General features: G+C 36.9%; 1 protein-coding gene and 1 long non-coding RNA gene across 2 annotated transcripts; one reads left to right on the plus strand and one right to left on the minus strand.

Moving 5' to 3' along the window:
• Positions 1-3,846: 3,846 nt before the first annotated feature.
• LOC139928659 (uncharacterized) lies at positions 3,847-10,205 on the minus strand. Its single transcript, XR_011785380.2, has 5 exons — positions 10,046-10,205; positions 8,542-8,607; positions 8,327-8,396; positions 5,926-5,979; positions 3,847-4,131 (listed from the first exon to the last, which is right to left on the minus strand). It is a non-coding gene; the product is annotated as an uncharacterized LOC139928659 (long non-coding RNA).
• A 4,950-nt stretch (positions 10,206-15,155) lies between these two features.
• On the plus strand, positions 15,156-18,466 carry LOC144538415 (membrane protein FAM174B-like). The gene is made up of 3 exons (XM_078282449.1): positions 15,156-15,701; positions 16,456-16,587; positions 17,521-18,466. The coding sequence occupies exons 1-3, from the start codon at positions 15,430-15,432 to the stop codon at positions 17,522-17,524; spliced, it is 408 nt and encodes a 135-aa protein (XP_078138575.1). The 5' UTR covers positions 15,156-15,429; the 3' UTR covers positions 17,525-18,466.
• Positions 18,467-21,305: the final 2,839 nt, after the last annotated feature.

Here is a 21,305-nt window from a genome sequence, read left to right on the forward strand (position 1 = left end):
TATCGCAGCTGAGTGTGCGAGCCTCCAAACGTCAAAACACTTCCTGTTCCTCCTCCATGTAGTTCTGAGCTGAGTTTTAATACAGAAAAGTCAGCAAGCTGGGCACAAAGCAAGGGCCATTTTGTGACTTGAGAAGACAAGTGTAATGTACTTTAGTGAAAGGAGAATATTACCACGAATTCAACAGACTTTCTACTGTTTACCTGCTTAATGCATGACAACTCTAGCCATCCATCGGTATGAAAAGTTATCATCAGTGGAAGAAGGCATATTTCACTCATAAGTAAAATACTAAAATGGCTGCCAGGAGATAAACCCAAAAAACTACAGCTGTGGAAAGTGTGACCATTTACAGTGTACTGTCACTAAAAGTCAGTGTGGGCATTAGCTGATATTTGCACACAACCTATGTGTCTTTATCTAGGAACACAACAACAGTCTATTGAGGTCAGACTGTATTATATTGTGCTCAAGTTGTGTCAAAGTGGGACTAGCACAGTAAGGCAGCAGTTCCAGTACTAACTCCTTAGACTAGGCCATAGCCTTGAATGTAGAAAACACACACCATCATCTATTCTTATGACACTGCATAGCTGCTTGTGTGGTTTGTGCATTTTGCAGGCCACAAACCTGTCTGACTTCCCTTATACCATGCAAATGATCTGATATTATAATTTTTTAAAACAGCTTTATTGATGAAAATGAAAAGACAATGTTTTCATCTGCTTTTGATATATGAATCAATCAGTGAATTATATACACAAGGCCGGATTCCCACACCTGAGGACAAGGGACACACACTTGCAAATATTTACTATCTTCATACTTAGAGGAAAAAAAAAAGAAAAAAAAGCTACATTTTGTAAAAATGTAACTCATATTAACCAATCAAGCCTCTATGCCAGGGTCCTGTCAATATATTCTACATAATGATAAGTAATACAAACAGCCAGATTTAAATAAAAAGGGACATCACATTTGTCAAAAACATAAACAAACTTCAGACATGCTTAAAACACACACACACACCTGTCAATCTCCATATGGCTAAGATGAATAATTGCACATGAAAAATGCCATAAGTTCTTTTTTTACACCTAGGATGATATGTCAACAGGACAGTAATCTTACTGCATAATAATGGGGGTCAGCAATGGACAAAATATCTTGCTTGATTAGTAAAAGCAATCATTTCACCCATTATCTTCAGAGGAGATATTATTCCATTTGAAACTGGTTATTCAAGGCCTCCTGATACAGTAAAACTCAAACACAACTTTCCATAAAAAAAAATGAAAAAGCTGGAGATTAAAATATGTTGTGTGGCACAAACATTTGAAAATTGTCAAAATGTGGTATTGCACTGTAAACAGTAGGTTTTGCTGAAGACAACATCCACACATTTTTCCAGCCATCTAAAACAAAAATGATTGAAAAACAAAATGATTTAAAAGTCATTACTATGTGAGGAATTAAGGCATTTAACGAGCAGAGACAATCTAGATATTAAGCATAAAACAATTTAGGTTTCCTAAAACTGCATTACTTGGAAAAAAACTTTCAGTTAAGATTCAGACAAAAACAGAAAATTGTAGCCATATGGAGATTGATTTCAAGGCAAACAACAAACTACTCAAACCATATTTGTTATATAACCCAACACAAGGGACAGATGTATTTCTGACCCTAAACAACTCTAAACTAATACATGGTTTCTGAGAGAGAAAAAAAAATCAACGTTAATAAAATGGTGCAATGCAGTACCAACTAGTAAGACAAGGTCATTTTACATTAAAGCCATAGGACATCAAACATGTGTGAGCAATCATTTGTAACATAATACAGGGCAAAAGAGCTTTACTGTGGTCTTATACATACAACCTATGGTCAGTGATCTCTTACATAGGCCTGTAACCTCAATATTGAGTATAAGAAATGGTAGGAAAATCAGGGTGTGGCTATTAAACAATAGCAAGGTCATTCATATGACACTCGTACACATAATGAAAACCATAACGCAAATGTATGCACAGGTGACCAACCATGCTTGACAAGGTAAACAATCGAACCAGATGTCAAAAAGGTAAAAAGTATAGGGATCATACCTTGATGCATTGCTTTGAGTCGAAACTTCATCCTCTTGCTTTTTATTTTTATTCTTCATCATCGTTGTATCCTGAAAATCTTTGATAGGATGATGTTTTGTCCTGGTATTTACTGTCAAAAAGTTAGAGGAAACATGAACTATCATAGAAGTCTCATAAGATTGTTTTTGCTCAGGTGGCAGTTTAAACCCAGACGTTGCGACACGAGGACAGAGAAATATATTAAACCGAACGATTTAACAATCATTATTTACATCGCTAATTAAAAATATGGCTAAACAAATGACAGGTGCTGTTACATTGAGTTGAATATCGAGCCTATGTGTTTCAATATTATCCACGGATCAAGCCGCATGCATTAATTCTAACTGCGTCATCAGATAAAGGATTAGAAAAATATGGTTAAAGGGTGAGAAAATAAGTTATTTATGCACAATACAATGTAAACATACCAATTCCATGTGAAGAAAGGTGGTATAATGAAGTATTAGATTCACGTTCGCTATATCAGAGGGTTTAAATATTTATCCTATTAGAATAAAAGTAATCACCAGTAAAAAGAATAACTTAATATTAAATTACGAAAACAAAAACTTTGTACAAAAATGTACTAGGCCTTTTCAATCTTCATCCACTGCAAGACTTAGGGCGACATAAGCGAGCAGCACTCTAAAAATGGAGGCGCGCCATGGCTGCCAGAGCCCAGTATGGAAAACAACGACGAGCATTCGACCAGCAGAGACGACTCCAACGGCTCGAAAAAACAACAAAAAACGGCACAAAACGTCGTAATTCCCGTTAAAATACTAATCGTTCGATCGCAACGGCAAACTTTTGGTCAGAACGAACGACTCTCGGTTGAAAAGAGGCAAGAGAAAAGAGTCTGACGAAAGCCCATAGCACCCTTCCCAAGGCTCATCCGCCATCTAGAGCTCCTTCCTAGCTCTGAAAGCTTTGCCTTTGATTGACGTTATTTCCATTTACCCCACACTCAGGTGATGTTAAAGTCCCACCCCTTTTATTTTGTTTAAAACTGCTATTATATAGATCTACATATATTTTCAGCACCAGGGCCAAGCCTGAAAATGAAACCTTTCTCCCCTCTTTATGTAGGTTAGAATACTGAGAGGTTGGAAAGTATATTAAATATAATTTTTTGCATCTTTTGCATCACTTCCTGTTTAGACAGGAAATAGGACACCAGGAGCCATTTTATAGAGCCTTTGGAGACCATTTCAGTGCAGACCAAAAGCTTTTTAACTGTTTGTGGTGTAGCCTACCAAAATGAGTGTAATCTTCATCTGGTTTCAATTGATTAGGTAAAGATTCAACAGTGGGATTGATTAAACCACAATAGTGTAGATTCTTCAACCATTCTCCCCTAATCTTGTCTATCAGCAGGGGCGCTATCTTCATTTGTTGAGCAACTTCAGAATTATAAAACATTATGAAGGCTCTCCTAAAAACCCAGTACAAAAATAACGCACTCACGTTAACTTATAATTTGTATGGGCAAAGCCTAGATGCTTACTGACGCAAAGTCAGTGCAAACCATCTTAATTTGTTGTATGGATTAAGTGTAATGTAAAGACAAACTGTTGAGCTAAAAGATTTTCACTGTATGTTAACATATTTCGCCAAATAACATGTTGTTATTTGCAAGTTAATAAAAAGTACCTTTCATTTTTAAAGTTCTTAGCTAGCATACCTATTGGCTAATGAAACAGTCAGGAAAAAAATATGAGGACATACACTTTATTTAAAAACAACATTTGAATATCAAATGTACAGAGGCTGATTTTTCCCCCCCAAAAAAATAACAGTGTAATTTTTCAACGAGTCCACTATACAGCCAGCAAAAGTGCTCCAATGTCCATGTTTTCAAAAAAGAAAAATCCAATTGTTGAAAATCATCCAGTCCGAAAAAGGTTTCATCTTGTCAAAATCTGGCTACTCGCCAAATTACTTGCCATCTTCACGTTAAACAACGCTGTCTCCACTTCAGCAATATCCAGTTGAATGGGGTCTTGATAGGATAAAAAGAAGGAAAAGTTGTAAGCCCACAATGCAACTGAAAATGAATACCGATGCACTGTCCATTAATTAAAAAAGGCATGCTAAATTAGACTAAAAATCAAACAACAGTTAACATACTGTAACATACTAGCTTTCAGTTAAGTCAGCTAGCATTGCGCAAGTGCTTAGTGTCGTACTTAAACAGATACAAACATTAGAAAGTATAGACTATAGTAAAAAAAAATTATATAAAGCCTGAGTTAAGCTGCCAATTACATCTATTGTAGCCAGTAGCCAAAGTGTATCAACATGGTGTATGAAACGCAAAATACTGATGGAGGGGAAAAAAAATTGTTCGCTATAATCCAACTTCAAAATTGTTGTATATTAATTAGCTAAAACAAAAGATTAATCATCCAAACAACCTCTGTTGGATAATTATGTTGAATATAATTTTAAGTTGAAAGCTGATTGAATATCGTACAGCCACATTTTAATATAAAATGAATTCAAATCCAATCAGGCACGCGGTAGCCTACAACTATTTACACAAAACGTTTATAAATACGGCAAATGTTCCGACATGAGTAACATTGAATTTTAGTGTAAAGGAATACAGTGAGAAGTACAAAAAGCTATACTGATAAGTTCTGCTGCATTTTATCGGATCCTGAATTGATAAAATGTTCAGTAAATTCTAAGTAATCAGCAAAATGAAAAAATCAGAGTTGAGTCAACATTTCCAACAAGCTTCACAAAAATTCACCAACTGACCACAAGGGGTGTGACATTAGCTTTATCTAGAGCTAGTGTAGCCTAGCCTGTATCTTGTCATGGGTTGTGCTTAAAATTGAACAAATATGCAATGATGACTACGTAACACAAATATGAAACCATGACGTTCAATTAAAACACGATCAAAACAACAATAAATTAGCATGTGAGAAAACTGTATGTGGTATGCAAAGTAAGATCCATTATCTGCATATTCTTTGAATCGACAAAGTGATGACCAGATTCACCAAAGCAGAGATAAGAATGACCAACAGATGGAGACCAAAATAGGCCCCAATAACTATTTAAGCAACTCTTCACAAGCAGGTAACTTTCATGCATCCACTGTTCAGAATCCCAAAAAAAAATGTCCCTCATACCCCATAAAAGGTGGAGGGTAAAAAAACAACAAAAAAACACAACAAAAAAGACAGAAACAGAGAGAAAAAACGGAGTAAAATAAATGTGAAATGTAATCCGTCATGTTCAATCGTGTTTTCAGTTTTAAGGCCAAAAATCGAAGGTATGCACAATTTTAGCAAAAAGTTGAGACTGGAGCAATAACTTGGAGATATGTGGCTTACTCTTAGTAAGTACCACATACAATAAGTGGCAACACCCAAAATCTAAATGAGTGCGAAAGCCACAGTGCAATTTTTTATAATTTTATCAAGAATAAAAGTGGTCAAGTGAAATTATTTTTGGAAGTATTACCATAAAGTGAAGTTCTCCAATTTACTCTTTGAACAGTGCATTAGGTTATGCACTCTGCCTGCCAACATCAAGGTCTTTGATTGGTCTTTAGCACCAATTTGTCACTTGCTATGGCAGCAATGACTGATACCCATGCATGTGGGATCATGTTTACCTCAAATACCAATGAGTTATTCTCAACTACTATAGAAATCTAAATGGCATATTGAATTTCACATAAAAATAAAATTTCCAATTTCCAATAGATCATGTTCACATCTGTGTTTGATAAGCATCTGAATAAGCACTCAGGCCTTAAAAATAATAGAAAACTTACAGAGCTGTCTTCTCTTTTCCAGGCTGAAACCCTTCAAATCGGTCCATGTCACCTCTGCAAGAGATTAAGAGAAATGAATGAAATCCACATTAAGGCACATCTGGCCTGTGCATAAAGTAAGAGATACCTTTGGCTATTGAAATGTATATTTACACAGAGGGACTATTAATTGTCAAAAGAAAACACTAGTAAAATGAACTACAACTACCACTGTGGCAGGTGTCCCTTTCAAATTCGCTGCCGACTTGTCTGAGGCCTTTGGCTCTCTGCTTTTCAATGTTAGTTGCAGCTGACTAACATGACTGGAAAACCTATATTTCCCAGTAGACAATTATTTGAATGTAAGGAATGTGTTTATCCTACATTGTAAGTGCACAAGTCTTTCTAACCTCCACAGTAATGACAATTATGGATTGAAAGCCGACGTTCTCCACTAGCAACTGGTGTTGATGGCTACTTATTAATTCATACGTCAGAGTAAACTTTCTTGTTTTTTGTGCTAGAGATTCGAGCATGTTTTGGAAAGAATCTCAAAAGTGTGATTTTACCAACCATATAACTGTGATTGCAGGGTAATGCATCATGAAATATGTTACTTTTTTGAAGAAACCTCAATGATGCAAACTTCCCTATATGTCACTGTTAATAAATGCACTTCATGACAGCCAACTGTTGTGCTGGTTAAAGCAACATTGTGTGGTAAATAATATTTCACGTGTTATCAAACTACTTAGTGTTACATCACAAGTTACAGCATTTACCACATTTTAAAATAGTGTGTGAAGGATTTTATCATTCATATTTTGGTGTCAAATTATTTGCAATTACATTCTATTAGCAGCAAATGAAAGTCGCAGCTGCCAACAAAAGCAGTAGCTCCAATGAGCTGCTTCTCACTTGAATGTGGCTGAAATTTTGGGGTTCTGTTACAAATCAAAAGCAGTGACAAGAGGAAATAATTAAATATGCAGATAGCAGCACATGGCTGCTATTCAATGTTGAACCAATGGTCATTAAAATTAATTTGACAGTGGTATTAAGATAATGCCATGAACTCAGTAAAAACTGCATTTTTAGACTGCAACTGTTAAATGAATTCCACTCACTTTGATTGTTTTACTTAAACTAATCTGAAGTGTTGCTGCAACACTTGCAAACAAAACCCAGACTGAAGAAAGTCTGGCCTCTACCAAGACAAAACCTCAAATCAACAGTATAATGTTTCAAATTGTACTTGGCGTTGCAAAGTTAGACTTGATTTAAGAGGTCTGTCTCTGACAGATTATTGATTGAGCCAACAAGTACATTGACCCAGGTGCCACATACACCAGTGGTCCCAATTAGTGTTGTAAATCATCTATTCTTTGAATATGAGCCAATGAGTACAATGTGATAATTGTTTGCCCTTTGTCAGCTAATGTTATTAGTACAAATGGCATAGTTGAAATGCAAAAGAACATTCATTAGGACTGAATGCCCTTCTCACATGTTAGCTAGCTAGTCAGAAGACCATCGTGGCCAAGTAACAAATAGGCTATACAATCTCTGACTTGTTAACTTGCTATTTATCACAATTGTTGCATCTATGAAGAATGTCTTTAATGAACTGTCTAATTGAATATTTTAAATCTAGATATCATTAGCAATACTTTCAAGCAACTATTTGAGTACGATGGCTCAGTGAGAAGCCTGGCAGATGCTGAAGAGACATCTTCTGGATGCATTATGAACATCATTTGATTTTATTGCAGATGTTTCAGCACAATGCTAAAAGGTTACAATACTCAATTTATGAATTCCCATAGGCTATTTTTTTTAAGCCAGAATACGATGAAGTCAAAATTGGTGAATACGAACAAGTCACTCTCAAAGTAGTCATTCTTTACGGAGGAGAGCATCGCTCCCTAATTTCTGACTGAATTATGAAAATAAACTGCACTGCTATGATACACAGAAACTAGTATTTACTTTTTTTTTTTTTTTAACATAGAAGTGGCAGCCGGAAAACGGGTTGTTGCTATTGCTTGGATTTATTGATCAGTGTCTGAAGAAAAATACTAGACAAGAAATTTTAAACTCCTAATTGTAATGACACTCTGAATAATATGTTCAGTGTTGGCTAATAGCTTTGACAGTTAATAGGTGGTACCCAATTTTTTTAACATTACTAATCAGTTAAGCAAGGTAAAAATGCCTAGTTTGAAACAATGCAAAACTAAGAGACAACCAAACAAAAGTAAAAAAAAAAAAGTTCAATCTGCTGTTGTTGTTGCTAATCAATCCTATTAGTGCACTCAGACAATAATTAGTAACAGTAGTTAATTTGATGCACATTTCAAGAACTTAATGATATGCAAGTAATCTTCCAAGTATGTTAGCTCTATTTAATAAAAATACTTACACGTCCTCATTGAAGTGTGAATCACTCCAATCCTTCAATTCACGAACTCCATGGTAGCTAAATGTCAAACCTTTAAAATAGGAAAATACAAGGTTCAGAAAAGAAAGTGAGAACAGCACACCCTACTGGCTGTATGCATGTAGCAGTAAAGACATGTAAGCTGCAAAGACTGCGGAAACAATGAAAATGCAGCCTTGGCTGGTTGATAAACATACCATTTCGCTCGGGTCAGAAGATTCCCTTTCTTCTTTCGCCCAATTTGCGATTCTTCGAGGGGATGCCTACAACATATAAAATACGTGGTTATGATCATTTTTATATTGAAAGTTCACAAAATCGCCACTCCAGTTGGCATAAGAACCAGACAAAAGTAATGATTTTAAGATTTTGTATTGATGAGTTTGGGAAAATATGTTTCTTATGTCTCATTAACATATCAGGAAAACCATGGAAGAAGTAGGTATACGTATTATGTGGGGAAAATGCTTTACATTTGCATGTTTCATGGTTTTAAAATACAACTACAGTTGTGTTTGATTGTACAATAATAGATTAGAATAAAAATATCCTTTTGTGAATAGCCTAGAGAAGGCATTTTGTTTTGTGCCAAGTCATACAGTACTAATCCTTTGGATTCAACATTATAGCTAGAGTTAGTATTATCTTTAATAAAAGGTTATTATGTTTCATTGTATGTAGCAGTTATCTTCTTATGTGGATAAATCAACAATCTTGTCTGAGAGACCATGATATTAAGAGGCTTTTAATCTTTATTTAATTTTGATACAGTATTTGCTTTATTTCCTCAATTTAACATACTTCACATATAGTTATGTTTTCTGACATAAAATTCACCTTTACATATCTTGTAGGTCTAGTGTAACATGGAAAAACAAAATTACTGCAAATATTTAAATGACTTCTCCATACAGTACCTCAAAGGGTTAAAAGCCAACACCCTATTTTAGATTTCGAACAATACTTGAGCTTTTTTGACATATAGAACCTCTATTTGACAAACAAATTGCCTACAGTGTGTGTATAGTGTTTACAAAAGGGGATTTATGGTCAGTAATCATGTTTTGAGCTTTTTGAGAATTTGTCTCAATTTATTACAATTATTTTTTATAGTAATTAGTCTACATATCTACCACTTATTGGAATCTTGTTGTAGGCTACATTTGCAAACTTAGGGGTAGGTTGATATGAAAACTAATCGAATTCTTATTTTATTTTATTTAATATTCGATGAAAAACCCCAAAACAGTGAATAAAGCGAAAATAAAGAAAATGATATTTAAGATTCTTGTGTTCAGACCAATCAGTCTCAATCTATCATTTTAAAAACGAAACAAAAGCTAGTTTTAGATCTTTTTAGTCCAGCAAATTCAGACAAGGGCATTTGCCCTTTCAAGGACAAAGCAAATTTTAAATGCGTAGGTTGAAAACACTCCAAACAGGTCCAGAACAAATGTGCCTCTCCAAATATGAACGAAGTTAACTCGAAACACAACTATCAAACATGCTCTTCTCACGAACTAGAGCACAACCAAATAGCAGTTTCACTCTGCAAACCGTTTTCTTTATTCTTCGCTGACAACACACCATGGCCATTTTTACAACACTGCGTCTAACTGTCGTTCTTTCCACCATATTGCCATACACCCCCCCGACTCGGTTTTAACTACCATTAATGTATGATTACTCGTAAATCCTTACCCAATTCCCCGGGCCGTCACTATCCCACTTCATCTGCGAGGGCTAGTGTCGTCTTTTCGGACGATTTTCGACGTTTTGGTGGGTCTTTCGGCCGCATCGTTCCGCCCCTCCTGCTCTCCGTCCTCGCCGTTTGCTTCTTCTGTTGCATGTGTCTTCTTCCCCGGCTCTGCCTGTGCTGTTATCCTTCACTGGCTCTGCCCACTTTCTCTCAACGTAAGCGCCCTCCACTTCCTCTCCAGCCTCGTCTAGCACCGGAGCAGTGGACTCTTTCCCCCTCTGGTCTGCCCTAAAGTACAGCAATGCAATCAAACGATTATGGTAAAAAAATAATAATGATAATGATAATAAAAAACCCGAATGCAATGCAGTTTGTTTTGACCTACTAGGCTATTCCATGCATACTATTCATTTTTTTTATTTGCGTAGGCTAATACAGTGTACCCGAGTTTTTAAGCAGACATAACGTTTTATTATTTCAATTCATAGCCTACATCAAAGTAAGTTGCATAAAACTTATGTAAATTAGGCAATATAAAGATAAGGTTTTCTATGGGTAAGGAAACAAAAACTTTTCTGAAAATAGGCCTATATAGGCCTATTGCCTACTTAGTGGAATAGGCATAGGCTATATGCCTATTGCACTATAGGTTTGTGCAATGTTTTTGTTGCTTTCAGATGATATTCCTTTTCATTAGCAGACCATCATACAGGCACATTTAGCTTAAAACACTGAGCTTGGCTCTGACTCTTGAATAACTTGTCAAACCAGTGGGGCCACATTCTGTAGAAAAGGTTTCCTGGTGGTTAAATTCATTGTGAAATGAAATAATTAAACATATCCTATTACACAGTTATAAACAGTGACTAAGTAGGCTTTTGCCAACCAACATGGGCCTTAAATGTTTTCCTTTAAGTAGGCCTTGTTAGTGTTCTTTGCATATGGCACTCGCAGGCCTGTTGATAAATGATCAATAACGTGTTTACATGCAATTTGTACATGTACAATACACACGTAGTTCATGCATGCACATGGCTTTGCTTGCCACCATTTGTCAGTGATAAAGGTACGATTGTAGCCATGAAGTCTGAAGATAGCACATTGCACGACTCCATTTTGGGGCATTGATGTGCGATTCATTGAACGAATCTTTCGTTGTGAATGTTTTGTTGTAGTGAACCGGAAGTTAATATTTACACCATATTCTTGTGACAGAGTCACTGAATGAGTCATAGGAGTGTTTCGAAGGATGTGGCAGTCAACAACACCAGCAGTTATTGCTTGAATGTGGACACCAAGCCACTTTCAACACATAAGAAAATGTTGAATCACTGATAGCCTAATGGTTCATATAAATCAGTCACCATAAAGCTTGCCCTGCCTGTGGCAAATTAACAAAATGAATGAAACAAATCAATATATATTCTATTTTTTTCTCTAAACTGAACAAATCTGAAAAGCGGGTTCCCCACGAGAGAATCAGACTTTCCATCATTATTTTGGCTGTATGGTTCAGTCTTTGTGGAGCTCCATCATAGTAGCCTACTCCACCCCCATCACCGACCAATGGGATGTGAGGCACGACAGCGCCTGCTGTTTTGCAGTGGAAGATTTCTTTAAAAAGATCCTCAGCCTAGCAACAAGATACACAAGTGCCTTGCAAACACTGGAGCGATCCAGACATTGAAAGTGAAGTGAATATAGTCTTATTGACTGACTGGATGGGTGAGAGCAATGAATAGGAAGCTTACTAAATCTGCCAAAAGGAAAGATACTTCCCTAGAAATGAAAGTGGTGCCTTAGAACCAGATCATTTAGTAGTTATTAATCTGAGCTGCTGAGTGTTGCAATCCAAATTCTAGCTAGGCCTACATTTTCATGGATTGAAAACTGGAATGTATTAGTCCACAAATATTGTTGGTATGCAAAAATTACTGTATGTCCCCTATGAACTGCACCAGAGATGGTGGATAGGAGGATTCAAATTTAAAAGTCTGACAGCACCTATGATGCAGTTCTAGTTTTCTGTCTAATCTTGTGTGTCCTACTCATGCAGGTCTATGTTTTGGTCAACCCTGAGTCTGCACATTTGTTACGGCCATGTGCTAGCTGAAGCAAGGTGTCAATTTAACCTTTACTCTTAAACGTGTCTAGTCTTGTGTGGTTCACTTCTTATTTTTCATACCTCTCTCACTTAAGCATGTAGGTGGCTCGTGGTTTAATTTTAAATTCAGGAAAGGCAGACGGTTATTACATTGAGAAAACTGTTGCTATTTGTGCTAGATGAATAAAAGAGAAAAATAAAACAGCAAGTAGTAAATGCTTGCTGAAGTGATGCACACATCCAGATAGTCAAAAGAGTTCTTTCATTGTGCGCCATCCTACAATGTAAATGTCCTTTATCGGCTATTTCTGAAAGGTTATTAAAACAATGCAAACTAGCCACTTTAAAGCACAAATATGTCATCAAGTTATCCTACATGTAGTAATTTTATATGGAACTTGTCAATGCACTCTACAGGTGTCAGTCAGCAGAGAGAGAGCACACTAGCGTCCGTTGTAGGCTGCTCACATTTCTTTGTACTCACCAGTTTCAAAATGGCAGACAGACAGAGAGAGTGGGAATGAGGTCAGTTCTTATGTAAAAAACACTACAGTGTTGCCAGAAGGGTGTGTCTTACATAGGCTATCTGGTGTGTATCCTGTACAAATGACAGACGTGAATGCACTCAATGGGTACTGTAAAACACTTTGGATAAAATGTGATGTTGCAAATGACTGGCAGAGTTAACATAAGAACAGGCACTTGCGTTTGCTGAGTTGTAATCAGCCTGTGGAGAATAAAGACACATGCCATGGCACGGTTGTTAATGATTTCATACACTGGGTTTTTATCTTCTTCAACAAACCACCATTAAGAGCCAGTTGGTCAAAGTGAATTGGAAGTATTTCAGAACTTTTATATTTTATAGTAAAGTTTATAGTAAAGTTTTAGTAAAGTTATTTAGTAAACCATGCCTCAATGTTCCTGTACTTTATAAGAAGGGACAGCAGTAGCATTTCTACCAATAAGACTCAGATGACTATGTTTTACAACTCTTTTATTAAGTCTAAACGTATTATTATTGTTTTAATTAATAGTTTACTAACCTTAAATTGAAGCATATTTGAACCATGTCTGTCAATAATCAAAATCATAATTTATAAACACTTGTCTGTCCCATCAGCCATAAATCTGCTGAACAATCAGAATATAATGTACAGGCCCTGAGGCACTTTAATGTAGATCTGTTATTTTATGGTTGCATGTTAATGTTAATGTCTTGTATTGTGTTGCATTCTCTGTGCTGTGATCTTATGATGATGATTTTATTCACAGAGAATCTGCCCACTGGCCTCAATAGACAGAAATGAATTGATCTAAATGTATAATGTTATAACGGATCTGTTATAGGCTAATGTAAAACATGCAGTGTCAATTTCTGTATGTTTTATCAGCTGATTGAAACACTTCAGGCTTTATATCTTCTATTCAAACCACTTTCTGCTGAATTTCAAGCTACGTGTTTGGGGAAAAATGCAGCCAGGCTCCAGAATCTGGAGATTTCCTTCTTATTTTGTGCTGCCATCTGGTGGGCTATAATGAAATCAACTATGTTCACACATACCAGAGTGCTCACAGATGTACAAAAATAATACCAGATAAACAAACAGAAAAAAACTAAACGTTCTTCCTTCTAACTTATGATAGTACAAGCTTGCAGGAGAATGGAGCCTCCAAGCTGCTTGAAGTGAAAACAGAATAAAGTCTGTTTCCCCCCCTCAAAATTAGCTCTAACTGTTTCCATACCCACTACTAATAGTGTTTGATGGAAGAAAATGGTGACAAATTAAATTAAAGGATACTTTGTGTGTGTGTGTGTGTGTGTGTGTGTGTGTAAGAGAGAGAGAGAGAGAAAGAGAGAGAGAGAGAGAGAGAGAGAGAGAGAGAGAGAGAGAGAGAGAGAGAGAGAGAGAGAGAGATTTGTGTTTGTTTACAGATTTTCTGAATGATTATTCAAAGCAGCGTCATTGATCGATTGGCTGCTTATCATTATGCTGTCTGGTCAAGATTTTCTCTGGAAACCCCGGTCGTGACCCGGCAGTCTGCTGCCCTTGTAAAATTGTGTCTCTAATGGATAAACAGATAAATGTTGCCTTAAAATGCTGTCGGAAATGTGGTAATTACGATTTGCCTGAGCGACCCAGCCAAGAGGTGAATATGACTGGAAGTCGGGATTTTCTGTGACACCTTTTAAGAAGATAGCTTTTAAGATGCGACGTTTAGGGGCCAGAGTGCATGGAAGCTGGTCAACAACTGATGGACTGATGGTATAAGTGATGCACTGATTTATTTTATTGTTGTTTTATTGTTTGGAAGTCAACATAAATAGTTAATACTGCTGTATGTTTCTATTTTCACTGATTAATATTTTGTTGTCAAACATCTTTTTTTTCTTTCTTTTTTTTTAAATTGAAACACTAATTACCTGATGCATGTTTTTTCCACTTCATTCTGCCGTTGCAGCACAAAGTAGGCCTAGCTCTTTTGAAAAAGAACTGCTCTATGATAATTTCTTTGGAGGATAGGCCTACTATGTAGCCTAAATATCACAGCGAAACTACAAATCCCTACAACAATATCATAGGAATAATAGAAATACCATATAGGAGATAAAAAATACCACAATAATGATCACTGTAAACGTTCTACTGAATAACACAGACACACCATATATGAGCAATAGCAATAGGGCCTATTATAGGAACAATATAATGATTTTTGTTAGGGTATCACTTGATTTCTAAAAATAAAATAACAGTCACCAAAAATGCCAAATGCATTTGATACAGATCATTTTTGTAATTATTTCCACTTGAATACGCAGCCATTTTTATCTACGACTTCAGGCCTCGGAAGTAGGAGATTACGAGCAGCACCTGAAGGCAGCAGAAGCCCACATAATGCTCCTCTTCTCTTCTCTTCAGCATCAGGAACAGTGGGCCAGCCTACACTGCCTTCCGGAGGCGGATAATCCTCATCTATACGCGCATTCCTAATGCAATCAGGAAGGAATTGCTACTACCCACCTAAAGGGAAACACGTTTTGGAAGCAACGACAAGAAGCGACGAGCAAGAAGTCTGTAATGGGGAAAAGCCTGGACATGTAGAGAGAGATGGATATTTACGTCTCTCCATTTCTTTTTGAATAACAGTATCTGCCGCTGATAAACTGTCCTCTATAATGTGACAGACTGCTGTCGCATTTTCTCCAGCTCTAGAAACTACTGAAACAACACAGCCTAGCTATTACTATCGCCAACTTGCATTTTATTTTTCAGCGTAATGGCGACATTTAATCTCGCCTTAACTTTTATTATCGCGGCGGCCTGGCAAGTCAGCTGTGAACCACAAACTCTTTCTTCGCCCGCGACGCAGTTAAATTCAACATCATCCATCATCCTCCAAGATGAACTGACAAATAATGGCACAGATGCAACTACGGAATCCCGGATTTCTTCTATCATAACGCATCTCCCAACTCTGAAAAACATTGTTATTTTCATCTGCGTGCTAACAGCTGCTCTCATCACATGCCTGGTCATCAAAGTGTTCAGGTAGGCTTTGCAGGTTGATGCAAATGTTTCTCAAACATACGGCTCTATAAGGCCTGTATAGACCTCGGCTATACTGTAGGCTATCTATCCGTGACGACTACAGTGATGCAGTCATATCTTGTGATCTCAACATTTTCCTTGTGAACGTCTAAAATAATCGATTAGGAGCTTGTGGTCGGGCCCGCGTGACGTTGGAAACCCAGAGGGGAAACCATTATAATAGTCACATAATATTCCTGAAGGGACTTGTAGTGAGTCAGCAGTGGGCAGCCTATAGTCACCATATGGTCCTCTTGTATTTTTAATCTTCTGTGGGATCACTGTGATACTCCTGTAATATTCCTGTAGGGACTTGGAGTGTCTGTGATACTCAATAGTGGATTTTAGTGGATAATAGTGGAGATCTTATTGGACTTTTTTGTATTTTTTCCACCTCTGATATATATTACTGTCATATTGCTGAAGGACTTATAGCTTTGCTGTGATATTTTATCACTGTACACTACATTTTAGGAGCACTATAGGTCTCTTTCCTAATGGAAATGTGAGAGGTTGTTAATACTCTCACCAACAGCAAGTTTGAGTGTTAATACTGCCTAAGCTCAGTAACACACAGGCCTAATGTGGTTCTGAACAAAGTCAGAGTTCAGTAGTTTAAATCCTCTCCATCTGGCAAAACCTGGCTAGTATGATACTGTGTTTATTTCTGGTCTCTGTCTGACATCTGCAACTGTGTGTTTTCCCCCCCCCACAGATCTGGGAGACGAATTAGAAAAACACGAAAATATGACATTATAACTACACCTGCAGAGCGTGTGGAGATGGCCCCTCTCAACGAGGAGAACGAGGACGAGGATGACTCGACCCTCTTTGATGTCAAATACAGGTTGGTCCTTTTGAATTCAGCAATAAGAAGTTCACACACCAGATATTTATGTTCTTCTTGAGGTATCTCAGAGCCATAGCTGTCCTCTTTTTCTTCTTTGCTTCCATTGTATGAAAAAGAACTATAGTAGGCCTTATTCCCCTGATACATTTTAGAGGAATGCTCTACAAAAACACAGCAAAACTATGAGTCCCTATTGCAGCACTGAATACTAAAGGAGTTCAACATTATAAGGTATGATAAGAGCTTTGTAAACTCACCACTTAGGACCACAGACACACTAGTGAGTCCCAGTAGAATTCATTAGGGTTTGATTCAATCGAACAAACCAAACAAATCAATGATAAGCTAGAAGACAAACAAGTGAACCCATAAGCAGTAGCGCCTTTCTTTTCTGGCAGCCTGTTCTTCATTTGAAAAGTATGCTCACTGAGGCCCCGCTCCTCGGAAACTTCAAGGACAAAGTTGAAGCTTTGCGTCACATTGACTCTTTAGGAACTTTTGCAGGGCGGCAGCAGTGTTTTGGCCTGTGGAGGTTTTCTCTGCTTACCAGCATGTATATCACCTAATCACAATCACACAAAGATGAAATAGTAATGTGTAATACAAGACAACATTATCAGCTTAATTGTACTGAACTATTACAAGATGTGTTCTTCTTCGACAAACACGCTATTGTAAAGGAACACCGTTTTAGTCGGAATCAGATGTTGACTTTAGGTTTCTCCCTTCCGTCCTTTCAATTGTTCTTTAACACAGAGCCACTTCCTCAAAGGAAGATATGACCTCCTGTTTACCTTGCGTTCTTGACTTCCAAGTCAGACAGGACTCTGTGGGCGTATTTCCTGACTCACTGCAAGGATAGTAGCAACGCCAGGCTATATCATGGTAAATCTTAGTGAAGTAACTGTGGGTTTTCACTTGTCTTTTCAGGTGAATGCCAGCATGGACATCAGTGTTTGATGACAGCTCTTTTGCCCAGGACAACTCAAAACGATTTTTGTAAATGTATCCCAATGTTTTTCCTGTTGCCAAGTCTTACCAGATCAGCCAAGTCATACGAAGCTTGTGCATGGCTTTTATCCTTGTTTAAAGGACATGAGCCGTATGGATGTCATTGTTCGCTGCTTTACTGACACTTTTATCAAGTAGCTCAAATAACCTTCCCGCCTCCTTCTAATATCAACGATTTGGCTCCTTCATGTTGTGACTTGTCCTCAAAAGTCATTCACGTAATCGGGCGATTGGTGTCTTGGAGTTCAGTCATCTCCTTAACAGTTTATCATCTGGAAATAACCTTTTTTTTTTAACTTTGTCTTACAATTATTATCATTTATATCGGATTGTTACACTGTACGTAAACATTGGGCTGAAGAGTTTATAGTAAGAATCAATGCCTGCTTCAATATCTGCCCATAGTAGAATACAGGGTTAATGATGTCACGCACTGTGTGATTTGAGTTGATTCATATTCTTAAATGAATACTAAACATGTGGAGAGAAAACTTGATGGTCACTAAAAGACCATCATTTGGCGGATAAAATGTTCACATGTAACATACGCTCTGAAGAGAATTGTTCATTCAAATGTATAGTTTGCACACTATGAAGAATATTTACCTGGTGATATGATTGATATTTTTTTAACTGTAAACCTTTCTGTTATACCAAATATTAGCCATCCACTAACCACTTTATTGTGCATATATACTGTTTGAGGCTTTCTGTCCTTATGAACGGAGTAAGCGTATATTTTTTTACTGTGTGTTGTTGGAGACATTCGTATTTTGCTGCTATCTCAGCTGTAGTTTTGTTAGGTTGTAAGGGTTCAAGTGCACATATTTGATTAGACGCTCAAAGAATATTGTCAGGATTCAGTCCTCTCATGCCTGTTGTTGTCATGTCAAACAATCATTTAATCTGAGAGCCGACTGAATGTAGAAATTCAATTTTATCTAATGGCTCTATATCTTAACAGTAGGCACACAGCAAGAATCACAGACAGTTTTTATTTCTTTTTACCTTTACATTTGTGACATTTAGCTGATTCTCTTATCCAAAGTGACTTGATAAACTCAGTGGCTGTTGCAGGGGTCAAACCTGTAACTTTCCAGTCGAGGGAGGCTCTCTCTAACCGCCGGGCCGACCCTGCTGTTGAATTTATAAACCACTATATTTCCCATAAAAAGTGTATGTTTTTACAGTATTTATGGAATATATTCAGTTGCTATTAATTTGAATGTTGTAGTAGATTTTGATCAAGTGTGTTTTTAAAATGTTTGTTTGATGAAGTAAATACACAGAGCAGTAGGCCTGCAAACAACAGGTTTGACGACTCTAGTCACTTGACATTACAGTGGCAAGGGGAATGTATGTGCACCCGCTGCCAATTTCTCCGTTTATGAGTCCAAATGATACTGAATCAGCATATAACTTCTAGCACATACATAAAAGATGTGACGAATAATGTGAAAAAAGAGAACGTTTTCATTATCTTCTCAACAAAAACGATCAAACGTTTAGTATCTCTTGTGGAAACAGTAAGTGAACTCCTAGTCCAGTAATGGGTAAAATCTCCGGCAATAACTAAAGCAAACTGTTTCCATTAATGGCTAACTGCCTGTTGTAATGTCTAACTTGTGAAGTGCACTTATTTTCTGAAAAGGCGCTTCACTTGCGCCACAGTGCAGCCGCTGATAAAGTGGCTCTCCTCCTCTCCTTTCAGATGTAATATTATGGCAAAATTGGGTAATATTTCATGAGAAATTATGCAGCGCATGGCATTTTTTATCTAATGTGATTTTCCTGGGCTTTCAAGGTATTAAAGATGCAATTGCAGATGCAGTGGAGGCTGGTAGTGACAAATCAACACAAACTGCCAACCAAATATCTCTATAATGGATAGTGATGTCAAACAGCCCAAGGAATTAGCTTCTGTAAAGGCAAAAAAACCCCACTGGCGTTGCCCTTTAAAGGAAACATTTTGTCATTCAGCTGTTAAACAGGTTTTTGCCTGATCCTGAACATGTGCTTCACTTCTTTTGTCCATCAGATGTATTTAAATGTTAAATGACTTTTATAGCATAACTAATGAAAAATGTGTAACTGGTTTGTAGTATTTGTCTTGTAATCCTTTATTTAAATACAAAGTTATATGATGATCGACTATCAGTCTGATTTAAAATAAAAGAATGGATCAGTAGAAGAGTTCACAAACTTTTCCTTGTCACTGTACCTTAAATGTCATTATTTTAACAGCAATGCAGAGTATAGCTAGTGCTTGCTGTAACCGCACTGCAGAGTATACTAAGTATTGTTGGTGACCTTGTGTTTTAATCAAAACTGTTATTTGATAGTGCACCAGGCCTACAGGTGCAAGCTGTTTCCAAGCTTCCTGAATGACCTCCATGCTGGTAGTAACATGTTTGTGTTGGCCAATCATAATCTCCATCCACACGAACAACATGCTGTCTATGTATGCAGCATTTTCTTTACAGGAGAATCAACTGTGTGGTATTTCTCCTTTGTTCAAAACATAATTATTGTTGTAACTGACAGAAGACTGTGTACATTGTCACTGTTTAATATGCAAGCAGCGTGCAGGAGTGTGTGTGAATGAGGACTCCTGAGAAGGTATTTTTGAATCATACACTGAATCATATCAAACTTTCAACCTGTCAACACTAAATTTGACACTAAATATGTATATTTCAATTTGGCTATCAGTATACTTTTCTAATGAGATATAAACAATGGCATCCTCATGGTTGACTGTTTGCTCGTATATTGTTTTTTTTTTTTTCCATTAGGTGGCTGTCGTTAATTTCAGTATATTGTGTGAAAGGCTGGCATTTCATGTTTAAAGTTAGTTTTGAATTGTATTTGCAGAAAACAGATTTCTGCAGATTCATTCTTGTGCCTCTACTAGATCAGAATAGTTATCTTTGTACATTCATCCTCCTCCATCCTGGCTCATATTTGGCTTCAATACCCTATCCAGAAATGATACAATCTTTATCTTTATTTATGTGTTTGAATGTGAAAAAAAGCTTTTGGTGTAATGATGTTCATTTGGGACTTTCATTTGAAATGAATCATCTGCTACAGAAAGTCCCTCTTATAAAAGGAATCAAAGTCTTTGTGGTAGCTATTTGTAGACTGTAGCTAATTTCTCTAATCCCACATTTAAGACAAAAAACGTTAAATGTTCCAACTGTTTTTGAAGTATATTGAAGACACATCCCTGCTTGGTTTCTGACACAGAGTGCTAATATTGTAGAGCCACTATATGTACCCATGGCTGGTTCCACAGTTTCCATTTCTTTGAAACGGTGTTGAAATAAAACTGCTTCCTTTGAAGTGTGTATATCTTAAAAAGAGTGACTTGAGGTAATTTTTGTTTCCATTCTGATCTGCTTGTATAGTTTTTTTTTTTTAGTATTTTCAGCCACAGCAAAAGAGGACATTCATTTTGTTATAATACCATGATTTAACAGTTTCCTTCAACCATTTGAGCGTTGAATCTTTTAAAAACAAAACTTTAAGGTACTTCAGCTGTATGCATCAAGACAAGACAAACATGCACTTAAGCAAAAGTAGGATCACACTAAACAGTAGCCAGTAGCATCACCACAGTTTGACAACAGGAACTCTGCATCTCTGGGGAATGTTCTCAAACTGTGGGCCATACCAGATTCAGGGCTAATTAACTTAGTAGT

This window comes from Centroberyx gerrardi, unplaced genomic scaffold, assembly GCF_048128805.1.
Source record: "Centroberyx gerrardi isolate f3 unplaced genomic scaffold, fCenGer3.hap1.cur.20231027 Scaffold_495, whole genome shotgun sequence".
NCBI classification, from domain to species: domain Eukaryota; kingdom Metazoa; phylum Chordata; class Actinopteri; order Beryciformes; family Berycidae; genus Centroberyx; species Centroberyx gerrardi.

Coding starts and splice junctions, on each gene's coding strand:
- LOC144538415 (XM_078282449.1), top strand. CDS start 15,430: ATGGCGACATTTAATCTCGCCTTAACTTTTATTATCGCGGCGGCCTGG. Junction 15,702..16,455: donor CTGGTCATCAAAGTGTTCAG/GTAGGCTTTGCA, acceptor CCCCCCCCACAG/ATCTGGGAGACGAATTAGAA.